This window comes from Polyodon spathula, chromosome 23 (assembly GCF_017654505.1).
Source record: "Polyodon spathula isolate WHYD16114869_AA chromosome 23, ASM1765450v1, whole genome shotgun sequence".
In the NCBI taxonomy this organism is placed as follows: Eukaryota; Metazoa; Chordata; class Actinopteri; order Acipenseriformes; family Polyodontidae; genus Polyodon; species Polyodon spathula.
In genome coordinates, this window is record NC_054556.1 from 23,360,508 (window position 1) to 23,373,593 (window position 13,086).

The 13,086-nt window shown below is 40.7% G+C and overlaps 2 protein-coding genes across 4 annotated transcripts; one reads left to right on the plus strand and one right to left on the minus strand.

The window, feature by feature from the left end:
- Positions 1–390: 390 nt before the first annotated feature.
- spata2 (spermatogenesis associated 2) lies at positions 391–7,127 on the minus strand. Of its 3 annotated transcripts, none has more exons than XM_041224674.1 (3): positions 6,493–7,127; positions 5,026–5,478; positions 391–4,567 (listed from the first exon to the last, which is right to left on the minus strand). In XM_041224674.1, the coding sequence occupies exons 2-3, from the start codon at positions 5,350–5,352 to the stop codon at positions 3,311–3,313; spliced, it is 1,584 nt and encodes a 527-aa protein (XP_041080608.1). In that variant the 5' UTR covers positions 5,353–5,478; positions 6,493–7,127; the 3' UTR covers positions 391–3,310. The 3 variants fall into 3 exon arrangements, with proteins under 3 accessions (XP_041080608.1, XP_041080607.1, XP_041080606.1); XM_041224673.1 differs by having other exon boundaries at positions 5,026–5,614; XM_041224672.1 differs by having other exon boundaries at positions 5,026–7,127.
- A 122-nt stretch (positions 7,128–7,249) lies between these two features.
- LOC121298000 (E3 ubiquitin-protein ligase RNF114-like) lies at positions 7,250–11,719 on the plus strand. The gene is made up of 6 exons (XM_041224675.1): positions 7,250–7,692; positions 9,517–9,667; positions 9,853–9,959; positions 10,071–10,185; positions 10,276–10,383; positions 10,570–11,719. Exons 1-6 carry the CDS (start codon positions 7,556–7,558, stop codon positions 10,633–10,635), a joined length of 684 nt encoding a protein of 227 aa, XP_041080609.1. The 5' UTR covers positions 7,250–7,555; the 3' UTR covers positions 10,636–11,719.
- The last annotated feature ends 1,367 nt before the right edge of the window (positions 11,720–13,086 follow it).

Below are 13,086 nucleotides of genomic sequence, written 5' to 3' on the forward strand. Positions count from 1 at the left end.
GTTCAGTTTGAAATGACCAGCACACCCCAGCTTTAATAAAACATTTTTTTAAAAGCTGCTTAATGTTTGTACGCTGCTCAACATTAGTGTGCACACTTTCAAGGAAGCATATACCCACTGTAAGTGCAGTTTTGGGGGTTACTGGAAAGGGTTGAGCAATGTACACCCCTGTGACAAATAGCAGCCAGTTTCAGTAAAATGTCTATTTTTTGTGAATATATATATATATATACAACACATATACACACACACACACACACACACATACATATATATATATATATATATATATATATATATATAATATATATATATATATATATATATATCACTAAGAATCCGATCAACAGGTTTATTGCTGAATAATGTAAAGTAAAAACAAGCAAGGCATGTTTTTGTAATGTTTTATTCTTGGCATTTTATTTTAAAAATGATGATTCAACAACAAATTATTTGTCTATTTTTTCCAAAATAAACCCAGCTTTATCAATCTTTGTATCTTATGTACAGGGAGCATTAATAGCTTTGTCAGACATGTACGAGTGCAGGAGTGTGTGCGATGATGAGGGGGGTCACTTCAAGAAACTACAAGTTTTTAATACATACACCACCAACATAAAATACCACAAACAAAGTACTTTCAATCAAGAACTAATTTAAACTTCCACAGGTTTATGTTTAACACCCCTTATGGGGTTAGCCCCAAAACTGATTTGGTTTGTCAACACACTACTTCAATTACTACATAAACTAGAAACAAATAAAATAAATCAGACATTTCTTTTGCAGGGATGGGTTTAATTAACTGGGTCTTCAGAAGACTTTCTTTCTTTTTTAAATACAGAAACTGGCTTAATCAAGTGTCCATCAGATTACAGCCCTCGGATTTCATTATTTTTTACAAACACAGATCAGTTCTAATACCAGCCAGAGGCAGTGGGTAATAATAAGCTACTGTAATCAGCTCCCTCTCTATTCTCTTATTGCAATTTATCCACCATCTGAACTTTTCAAGAACTTTTTTTTTTTTTTTTAAGGTAACCTTTCTGTGCCTGTAGTTCACAAAGGTATGAAATGTACTATTTTACAGCTCCTTCTATGGTATCAGAGATGACAACATCAAAACCAGTCTTGAGGACACAGCACAAAGTCAGTTTGTCATTGAGAGACTACAAACTTCTGGATGTTAATACATGCTAAATAACCCAACTGTTGTTTTCACAATACTTATGAATCAAAGGCTCCTGCAAGGCGAGTAAACCAATGGGTAAAATTGTGAAGATAAATTAATTGATATGTACAGTATGCCTCCCAAAGTCTACTTTTGAAACTCAGAAACAATCCCAGACATTAAAGGGTTAACAACTACAATTGTGCAAACTTGAAAACTCCAAATTGATTTCTTGATACATCCCATGAGCACTGCATGCCTAAGTAATTTACTGATGGTAAGTCCTTGCAATTGCTACACTGGAACAACAACAAACCAATTCTTTCCATCCTGTCTTAATTTGCGATACCGGAGCCCAACTGCTGAAAATAAAGATTTGTTTGATTGTAATACTTTGTGGGTTTTCTCAAATATGTATTTTTGAGATTTGATTTAGTTTTCCCAAAATGGCACAGGTAAGAAAGAAGACTGCATGGACTGCAAAAGAAAAGGTGCCCTTGTTGGGAGCTGGCGTTGAAGCCTGAATGCAGAAAGTTATTAAATCGATATAGGTTTTGGTAGTAATTGGGAATTATATGGATTAGCTCATATGGTGGAGGTTTTTTCCAAGTCTTGCACATGTAGGTTAAGGTTTCAAATAGCAATGGTAGAAAACATTTTAAGCAAACTGCACTACAATTCTTTATTTGTACCATAGATGGGCAAAGCCATGGCAGCACACCAAGGCTCTTTATAAAAATGTACTAGTCAAAAACCTCACGGGTGTGACCAGTGTCCAATTCATTTCCATTGGACTTCCCTGGATTTTGAATGGGTATGTGCTGCTAGCTAGGGGAATCTCTGATGCATGTGCCCATGCTTTGACTCAAACTCCACTCCAGACACCCTACAGTTCTGTTGTACCATCTGAGCTACTCAAAACTACCTGTCCTTTGCATGTTGGAAAAAATAAACAAAAACAAAGCAAAAATAAAAGGCTGGCTTGTTTTCTATTTTTCAGCAGTACTGTACAGTATAGAGCCATGACTTGAAGTTCTACTGGCAGTAAATGAACAGCCACAGTACTCCACCTTATTCTGTAGAGAAATCCCAAGCTAATCCATATCTCTCCAAGTTTGTTTTGCATAGAGGCTTTTGGACTCCACTTCCTGCTGCAGAAAACATAATGATTACAACAAACGTGGGAAGATTATATGATGGAAAAAAGGCAACGACAACATAGTAAGTGTTAAATATTAAACAAGTTTCCATTTTATACTATATATTATGAATTTCCTGTAACACACAGGCATTCCTTCACAGTAACAGTCAAGCCCCTATGGGCTTGCATCAAGTATATAATAAAAAATTTAAAAAAAAATTTAAGGTCAAGTTGACAAACAACTTGTGCCTTCATCCGTGTAACTGTATATTTTTTACTTAAACAATTACATACAAAACTTTCAGTTCATTGCTCACTTCCTTCAGTTCAAGGCCAACTGGGTGTGAGAGGAATTCAGAGGTCTAAAATTAAATTGGTAGTACAGTAGTACAATATATCAAGAAGCTTGGGTTGAGAAAGGTGCCTCAGCCCAGTCAAGGCAAAAAGAAAGCTCAAGAAATCCAGTGTAATGATTTACCATGGTTTCTGCGAAGTACCAAACAGCAGATAGGCAAGCTTGTAAAACTGTGTTACTGTGCAGATAACTTCATGGATGTTATGGTAAAGATTATGCTTGCAAAAGAAGCTGCATTTTTTGTTCTTGTTACTGCAAATGTAAAATTAGTGTCAATGGGTTCTCAAGTTGAATTCAAGAGTATACATCTTGTACATACCAGAGATTTTAATAGTATAACTGCAAGCTGATGTGTACAAATGGTTACCCAAAATTTTAATGGAGGTTACTTCTTACATTAAATCAACAAATGTGAGATGGGTCTGGAAATACACTTTAGCTGAAGGTTGTGAATACAGCTCAATTTGCCCTGCAAGTAAAATAATTTGAGTCTCCTGACAGTTTTCAAAACAGGCAGGAAAGTCTGGTAACAGTATCAGGTAAGCATGAAGATTATTTGCTTGGCTTCCTTGGTAATGACATCCCCTAAAGGACATGAAGATCCAATACCCAACTTTCACAAGTGCCTAGAGTAGTATGCGTCCTATCGATACACCAGGTGAGAGATGGAGCTGCATTTGTAGTTAAGATGGTTGTTCGGCACAAAATTATGGTGTGCATTCTTACGTCCACAGAAGTCTTTAGCATAGAGGGTCATGCAACTGTCACAGGACACTTTGGAGCAGTGCAGACATGTGTGGGAGGCACCTGGCTTGTTACAGAACCCGCAGCGCGAGCCATTGCTACCGCTGCTGGCGGTGCTCAACTTACTGGGGAAAAGCTTGGGGTTGGACTGGGGCCTGTCTGGGAGTTGGGCCTGAGTGGGAGTGCTGGAATAGACGTACAACTTCTCTTTACCAGATAAGTACCCCTCGCTGGGACGCGAAACCTTGGGGAAGTCCTGGAGCCCACAGCATGGGGAGTGCTCTTCTGCGTGGCAACTAGGACACAGGATCATATCGCACTTCTGGCAGGCGATAACACTGGTGCTGCCCACACCACAGCCCTGGCACTTCACATTAACAGATGGGGCAGCGGGACTCTTGCCTCCCCAGTTGTCTCTAGGTTCCCTGCTCGGCTGCTTCGAAGGCAGACGATAGCCGCCACCTCGGTCTGTGTAGAGATCGATTTCATCAAGAGAGGACAGGTGGTAGGAAGAGTATGAGGAAAGAGGGGGAGGCTCTGTAGGAGCAGATGTGACAGGAAAGAAATCAGCCAAAGGGCTGTAAGCAGGTCCTGTTGCAGACAGCAGAGAGGGTGCAGGTCTAATGATCTCATCCTGCTGGTCCTCCTCTGCATCCACAAAGAGAGGCTCCTTGCGGAGGCTGAGCGTGGTCATCAGAACCGGCTTGCTGGAGGGCTGCCAGTGACCTGCACCATCTGTCACGTCCATCGATTTGTAGGGCCGATCTGCTCGCTGCTTCAGGTAGGCCCGCTCACACTCAGGCCGGCGCACACTAAGCCGGGACACCTCCCCTGTCAAGGCCTCTCTGCGACGCAGGATGTCAGCACAGCCTCTGGCATCTTCGCGACTGACTCGACGTATCTCAACAGCCTCCACCGCCATGTCTAAAGAGCCCCCACCCGCTTGTGCCACCAGCTCCTTCAGCAAGCGGCACTCCATCTGTGCCAGGAACAGCTCAAAGGCCAGCTGGCGTAGCTGAGCTATCCCACCACTAGGCTCTCGGGCATGGAACTGTAGCTCCTGGTCTCGCGAGTAACCCATGGAGCGCAGCAAGGAGCGAAGGTCTGAGTCACACAAAGCTGACTGCAGGCAGTACACATAAGGGCCAGTGAAAGTCTAGAAGTGACAAAGGGGAAGAAATAAAAATACATTTTTAAAGTGCCAGCGCAAGAACAGGTCTTAGCAAAAGAGGGAGGATTGCTAAAGGTCAGTTTGCATTAAACAACTGACGGTGATTGCTGTAAGCAATGAATTATTACTGAATTTGTTACTGAAGTTACTGACAGACTTGCACACATACAAGTTACTCCTTCCCATTTTTCTCTGTAGGTTTGATTCTTGTGAAACCATTTTTAAACATTTGATTGACATTCCTTGGCTCTAAACACTAGTTCACCCTCTATAGTTTTTCAGCTTTTATAGGCAGCCGGTCTCCACATTTTCCCCAACAGACCAACTTGTCTCCCACTCCCTGAACTTCAACCATTAGGAAATCCTGCCTCCCAATCCCTTCTCTCTAACCACAAGGCTACTTTGCTTCAATTTTATTTTTGCTGTGCAGTACCACCACATACCTTAATGGAGCGGAACTCTTTTTTCCAAGGGTAGAGCAAAAGGTTGGTGCAGATTGTTTCCAGTGTATTAAAGGCTGTCTCCAGCCCTTGCAAGCTGGAGCTTCTCAGTGTGCGCAGTGCATTCTCTGACACTTCATAGAAGCGAACCAGCTGGAAACGGTGAGCTGGATCGACCTGGTGGAGACTAAGTAGTGCTGTGGCGGCCGAGCAAAGACCGGCCTCGCCCACCCCTTGCTGCTGTCCTCCTCTTCCTCCCCCCACCTCCAGCCGACACTCCAGAGATTGCACATACTTCTTCAATAGGTCCTCTCGCAGCTTTGAATCCATTAGGGACACCAGAGATGGTCACTGCACACCTCTCATAGTCGGCCGGATTCTCTGCCTATGAATAACTTCATTCAGCAAGAATCTATGGTGTATTCCACTGGCAATGATGAATATTCCAATAGGCCTCTGGACAAATCGACAAGGTCACAAAGTTCAGGAGGCTACCTCTGTAATCACTGACAAGCATAAGCGAAAGAACAGATATATATGAAGATATGTATTAATTAGTAAGACAGGCCAGCCTACTGCAGGACAACATCAGCTGCAAGAGACAAGAAAAAAAATAGTAGGTCTGTAAATATTATTCTTATTCTGTTGTTTTTTTTTTCTATTCTGTACTATTTATTATTATTATTATTATTATTATTATTATTATTGATTACTTGTGGTTCTTGCATGTTTTCTTTTCCCCTGTGCAGCATACCAAAAAGAAAAAATGCACTTAATTTGTAACTATAATATAATCCTGTCGTGCTAGACACAGGCTATAAGATGGATATTTACAAACGATGATGTTAGGAAGCACACAGAATCATCTACCATAACACTGTGATTCTACCATGCCAGGCCAGCAAGATGCATCTAGAAAGACATTCTGGATGGAAAAATTCAAAGTAATTTGGAGGACACAGAAGCACCAGCCAAAGGAGTCCCCACTATACAGTAAGCCCTATCCTGGCTGAAACTACTGTAGCATATAACAGCTGAAGGCAGCTGTTAATTGCCAGTTAATCCATTTGCTTCAAGACAACAAGTCAAGTGAGGGGTCAGCTCATGATTGCCATACTGGCAGGCATTGTTGCGTCTAATGCTTATACCTATACATGGATATACTAGTATATCTACTCCTTGTAACGAAGGAATGTAGGCAGCCCATAGATAGGCAAGCTAAGTATTATTCACAGTACAAACCCCTCAATCACTGTACGGATGCGATACTCTCTCTGTTTGCCAAGTTATTTTCCGCCTCGCACTGAATAGGACAGTCGGGGAGACGCCAATAATAATAGTAATAATAATAATAATAATAATAATAATGTCTCGTTTAATTTTCCTTTGATATTACTGCAGCTCTGTTATAGAACCAACAATCTGCACGTTGATATGCAGTAGCAATTCTGTATTTTTAAATTATATCACCTCTACAAAGTGACAGCAGCAACAGAGGGACAGGTTCCGGTTGTCAGTCCTTTTCATTCCCAGACACTGGGGGGAGAGACCCACTCATCCAAACAATTCAACAGCGACGAGCAATCAATAATGTGCGGTAGCTGTTCCGATCCCTCATTTTTAACCAAAACAAAACTCGCTATTTTAAATGCTTGGTTTGCCTCCCTCGGGCCCCACCAGTAAATACACCTCGCTGAATACACACACCGCTCAAACAAACCCTTCAGAAATATAAAATGGACTCTGAAAAACACACGCCCTGGTCCTGAGACTATGGCTCCTACAAGCCCGTTTTTGGAAAGTTGGCCACATTTCGCTAGAACGAGAGAAGCTGTTTTCAGGAGACGCCAGACTACACTCAGCACCTTACCTTCGCCTTCTGCTGGAAATTCCCAATACCTCTCTACGCATGCGTGCGCCGGAAACCCTCGGCAGCGCGCTCCACGAAACAGCCAACGGGAACGCGCATGTCGAAAAAGTTTAACTACAGCACTAATCTCTTGAGCTTCTAGTATTGCTAAACCCGTAATTATTATAGCCATTCAAAATGATTTTAATAACGATCTTCTAACTGTAGGCACAAATCTAATAGCAATTCTATGATAACTAAAAACGATTATTATTATTATTATTATTATTATTATTATTATTGAAATGAAAATACATAAGTACGGGAAAACACACCATCTACTGAAAACAGAAAGGTAGTTTTAAACCCTTATGGAAAGTTGTCCAATGGTCTAAATAACCATGATTTCTGCGCCATTTATTTGCCCTGGGTATAGCCATTCTGAAGCCTCGGTAGGAACAGAGTTGTCAAGACAACAAAAAGCAAAAATGTCTTAAGATGCCACATGTAACACAATACTGTCTCAAACCAGAAGTGGGATTAGTAGCACTCCACCAGTGAGTGCCAAGTATTCTCTCTGCCTGGTGCCGTCGCCATCGCTCCTCCTTCAGCCGGTTTGACGCTCTGACGCTAGAATATTTTGTACACGGAAAAGGCAGATCAGAAAGCAATCGGTAGTGAGAAATGGCGATGTTTCGGGGCTTGGACTCAGGGCTGAAAAAGACCAGCGGCGCAGAAGGCGAGAGGGACATATCAGAATTCGTCTGCCCCGTATGCCTTGAGATATACGATCGCCCTATGACCACACAATGTGGTCACACGTGAGTGAACACATTTGATCCTATTTTTTTTTTTCTTTTTGCCCTCAGTAATGTGTTTCTATTTCGGTAGTTTTGTTTTTATTATCATCAATTCAGACTCTGTCTTCAGTGAATTCGGGTTGAATAGATTATGCTTAAAATTATCTAACAAAATCGTTGCACGCCGATTTTAAGAACGCTGTGCATATTCTTCTTTTTTTTTTTTAAATGTTTATTAATAATGACAGGTCACCTGTTAAAAATAATCAGTATTTGGTACTTTCGCTTTTTGTTTACATGAGGAGCGATGTTGCACGATGGGATTTGTAGTTTATGGGAACTCTTAATGACATAAAATGGATAGTAAGTAAATGGTCTGTAGGACTACATGTCACAGACATCATTGCCAGCGTTTTGTTATGCTCATTAACTTTCAATTCCCCGTTTACCTACATGAAACACGAGGTTTCTGTTCCAGGTTATGGGTTTAACTAGTTATAAAAGCATATACATTGTGGATAACCATACTTACATTTTGCTATATATATATATATATATATATATATATATATATATATATATATATATATATATATATATATATATATATATATATATATATATATATATATATATATATATATATATATATATATATATATATATATATTTCGAATATAAATTTTTGTTTACAAACAAATGTTGCCTCTTTATCTATGCAAAATAGACAATATTGAAAAAATTTGTTATATTATTTTAATTTTTTTTTTTTTTTTTTTTTATGTATGTATTTAATAATATTTATTATTGTTAATAATATTATATTTTCAAAATCTCACAGTCCAAGACAGCCTGTATTAGTTTGCTATAAATTATCTCGTTTTGAAAGCTGGGATGTCCTACCCGCCAACTTTGTGGTGTGGATGTGGGTAGCAGGGCTGTCAAAAACCGGCTAGGCCAAGTAATACAGAGAATGAGGGCTTTGAGAGTGTGGGCAACTAACAACACTATTCAGAACTCCAAAATAGGGATGCCATTGTGGTCAAGGTTTATATTTCCAAAATAACGAGCTGAGACTGTCTAGGGCAGAGGTGCCTAATTCCTTTCCTCAGGGTGCAGTGTCCTCCAGGTTTTCTGGGTATCATTAAATAATAAACTGAAGGAGGTTTTGTTGGTTCATTTGGGTAATTTTAGGGTACTGTGAAAAAGGCAGATTTAAAATGTAAAGGTGGTTAGAATCCAAATGTTTTACAATGGCCGACAAACAACACAGTTTGTACACAGGGTATGTTCTTTTCTTTGTTTCGCTTTTCAGTATATAGTTCAGTGTTTTACAAATCTTTTGGATAAGGTGCTGTCATATGTAACCTCCCGGTATATATTTTTCATAGTACTCAACAAAAATGGGACAGGGTTTTGTTTAGTTTTTTTTTCTCCCTTAACAACACCATCATCCTATGAATGTATAGAAGCAGATATGTGCAAGGTGATGGTATGCAGCATGTTTCCCATTCTCTCATCTCTAACACTGTGTCCACGTTGATTCTTACTGACTCTTACCACTAAGCCTGCCCGCCTCTAAAACCACCCGCTCATAATCCGAAGATTATGTTGCTTCTCTGCCAGTGCACGTTCCAGACCCATTGCCAGAAGGACTGCAGCACACTGCGCATTGGGCATGTTATACAGTATTATCCCCATGGCAATGGCCACATAAAAAAATCCCTTTGAGTTTCTATCACTGAAAACACCTTGTATTCACCATAGGTGCAGCCCTGTGGCACAGTGTTGCTTCACTTCCCACCCACCCCCAATAGTGATGCTTCTTGCTTTTGCTCCTCCTAGGTTCTGCTCGAGCTGTCTGCAGGAGTGCCTGCGTCCTCAGAAGCCAGTGTGTGCCGTGTGCCGGACTGCACTCACCAAGTGGACAGCCTCTGTCGGGCTGGAGGCCCACATTCAGAACTCCCAGGGGACCTGCAAGGGCTGTCGTGCACAGGTGAGCACCCCTGACAACCGCATGTAATAGGCACTGACTGCACACCGTCATACACAAATACATAACAGCTTCGGCGCAAGGCAGTGGCACAGGGAGATTTCAGTGCAGCACATTCTGGAGAGAAAGGTTTGGTGTTTACAATAATAGGTTTAACCTGTAATTCTAGTCTGGTTGTTCCTCGACAGGTGTACTTGTCCCAGATGCGCAGTCACACTGCAGCCTGCCCCAAGTTTCAGGAGTACATCATGGAAGGGGTCAGCACAACTGCCAAATCACAGCCTTCCCGACTCAGGTATAGAGCAGCTTTTTAAAAAGATTTATTTTAAACGTGTGTTTTGTATTTGCAATTGCAGGTGACTCACAATAAGCTATATTTAAAAAAATCCTGTCCCTTCTCTTGCAGCGCTGTGCCAAACCGCTTCACCTTCACCTGCCCATACTGTGGCTTCCAGAACCTAGATCAGGAGGGGCTAGTGGAACACTGCAATGCCCAGCACTCACGTGACCCACGCCAGGTGGTGAGTGAGCCCAGGTCGAGGGCTTCCTTTCATTACATCCTTTAAATACAGTGGCACCGAAACCTATGTATTGTGTGTATTGTTCCCAAGGTGTGTCCAATCTGTGCTTCGATGCCATGGGGAGACCCAAACTACAAGAGCGCCAACTTCTTCCAGCACTTAAAGATGCGCCACACTTTCTCATACGATACTTTTGTGGTATGCAATTTTCATTCATTTTAATTCAGGATTTTTTAAATGCACTAGGTTTCTGTAGCTCTGATGGATTACGCAGTGTCGCTCTGTGAGTCTGTGGGCTGCAAATCGATGCCAGTTTCCTTTCATTCTATGCTGCATTCCTGAGAGTAGCAGAGTATCTCTTTCACACCCCCTGTCTCTCTTCAGGACTATTCTGCAGACGAGCACGCTATGATGCAAGAGGCTCTTCAGCGCTCCATGCTGGACAACTAGCCATCTACAGGGGGCAGTGTGGTGTCTCGGATAACCAGTGCTGGCAGGGTTGTCATGTACTGCGAAGGGAGCGGGATTCCTACTTGCTTCACAGCACTGTTCAATAAAGAGATCAATACAAACTGCATTGCAACCTATTCCCTTCCTGTTCCTTTGGGGGACAGACATAAAAGAACGGGTACGTGTTTTGCCCTTTTCACTGTCTTACCATTATTACAAGGCATTTAAATAGGACCTACCCCTCTGAGCATGCAACCTTGTTTGCACACACTCTCTGCTTCCGATGCAGGGGCAAGGCAACGGATACAGTGTGTACGGTATTGGTCTGAAGGATAAAGACTGTTAAAGAGCGTGTGCAATCAGCGTGTATGTTTGTTTGGATAAGGTCACAAAATTGAGGACGTCTTAGAATCAGAATAATTATAAGTTGATGACCGTCTGCCTGGTGATGACTGGATACCTTAGGCAGACTAGGTTTGTTGAGAAAAGATGTACAACAGCATGTTCAGTGCAACTGAAGGGCAAAGACTCTTCTTGGTAGAGGTGAAGCAGTGAGGAAGAATGTATTGTGACAGTGTGAGGATCAAGAACAAAGGTTCTGAAGATAACAAAGCCCACTGAAAAATCCCATTGAGATAACATTATAATATCAGTGTAGTACTGTGTCCTGAAAGAACACTAGCACGCACATGGATTAAGTTGCAATACTTCACTGCAGACTCTGGCTGATGTGCTACCAGAGTCTGTATTAGTTGATACCATTGTGATTCTATACCTAAATGTGTTACCACTGTGGTTTATAGCATTGTAGCTGCCCTTTGCTTCCATTGTCTCTTACTACAGAACCATTGCGTGTCCATTGAAGATTATTATTAGAGGGGCTACTATAATGTATTAGATATGTACGTTTTAATAATTTTCTATAATTTTTAGTTTTGTTAATGCCCTCTGGGAACAGCTGTTTATGAAGGCAGCATTTTGGAGACTGCTATAGGGGTTTTGCTGCATTTACAATGTGCAAAAATAGCCAAAATTACCCATGCTGGTGGTCTTTTAGAACAGTCTCTTATAAACTGTGAATTAAGAAAATACTAAAAAATAAAATATTCATGACATTTTGCTGGTAATAAATCTTGTTAGAACTTTAGAATTGTGTTTCGCTGTCATTAGAAAGCTAGTATTGTGTACAAGCGAGAGGAAAATTCTGTATTACAGTGTTGCTCTTGTATATTGGATTGCCCTGTTCATGTTTCTCACATGACTGTATCCATACCAGTCTACTGTGTGTTGTACTTCTGATGCATTCTACATATATGCACACATATATGCACAGCATATGTATTATTTGTTTGTAAACGTTTCTCTATACTTCTTGTGTAAGGAAAGTACACTTACCATGTATTGTAAAATAAATTCATGGTAAATACAACAAAACAGGCTCTTTTTTCATACAATGGATACGTAAATATATTCCCATATGTTATACAACTATGGGTTTTCCATTCAATTTAATAAAGGTATTAGTAGTAATCAAACCTCCTGGAGCTGTATCTTCCTGTCAGGCTACCTGGCTTCTTGTGAACAGTGTGTCCACTGTTTATCCAGTTGACATTCTGTTGAACTGATGGAGATGGTGCATGATTCTTTACCACTAGAATGCGTCTGCCTTCTCTGGTCAGGCATGGTGATGTAGAAACCTTTTTTTTCTCTATCTGGGAAATAATGGGAACGATTTTGACGTAGTATTAGCTGACATTTCAGCAGACGGAGATGCATACAGACGATCGCAAACCTGGCGACAGACAAGTAGAACTGCATCAGCTTTCAATTCTCCTGGTTTGTAACAGCGTTATATCATTTTTAGCATTGTTTGTTATTTGAATAATTAAAACACACACTGTATTTACAATGATATGTTATGGAATTATAATGAATGATCTTCTGTAAAATAATCATTCTTTTATTCTAAATTGTAAGAATGCAGTATTGTATTGCACCCCCAGTGCCCTCAAACTATTGCATGTATTCAAAAATATCACCTAACAGTGTAGAATTTTCAAAGTCCCTTCTAATTGGTAAAATACTGTCATTTTTGTAATGTCCAGCAGATAACGGTCTTGCTGCATTAGTGTCATGTTATAATGATTCCACCAGGGAAAGACTGAGAAATAACTACAAGGCATAACAAAAACAGGCTGTGTTTGTTTATGGAAACAAATTGGCTTTCACAGTAAAATTAAAAATAATAGAGCTGTTCCTTTATGGATCCAGCAGGTGGCACTCTTGCTCTCTTTGTTGTTCTTGAAAGAAGAACATGATACTAGCTTTACTCCTGTGCTTGTTCACAGGATCTGCTTCTCTGTTTAATCTATAAGGATAACCTGGACCAGTTCCACCTACTAGTACCCCAGAATAGTGTATTTGCATGACAGTGCCAAGGGCCAAAACATG

Bases quoted from the DNA above. Each gene is read 5' to 3' on its own strand.
- spata2 (XM_041224674.1), bottom strand. From the start codon at position 5,352: ATGGATTCAAAGCTGCGAGAGGACCTATTGAAGAAGTATGTGCAATCT. The intron at 4,568-5,025 runs GTATGTGGTGGT...TGTCACTTCTAG, and splicing joins AAGAGTTCCGCTCCATTAAG to ACTTTCACTGGCCCTTATGT.
- LOC121298000 (XM_041224675.1), top strand. From the start codon at position 7,556: ATGGCGATGTTTCGGGGCTTGGACTCAGGGCTGAAAAAGACCAGCGGC. The intron at 7,693-9,516 runs GTGAGTGAACAC...TGCTCCTCCTAG, and splicing joins ACCACACAATGTGGTCACAC to GTTCTGCTCGAGCTGTCTGC. The intron at 9,960-10,070 runs GTATAGAGCAGC...CTTCTCTTGCAG, and splicing joins TCACAGCCTTCCCGACTCAG to CGCTGTGCCAAACCGCTTCA.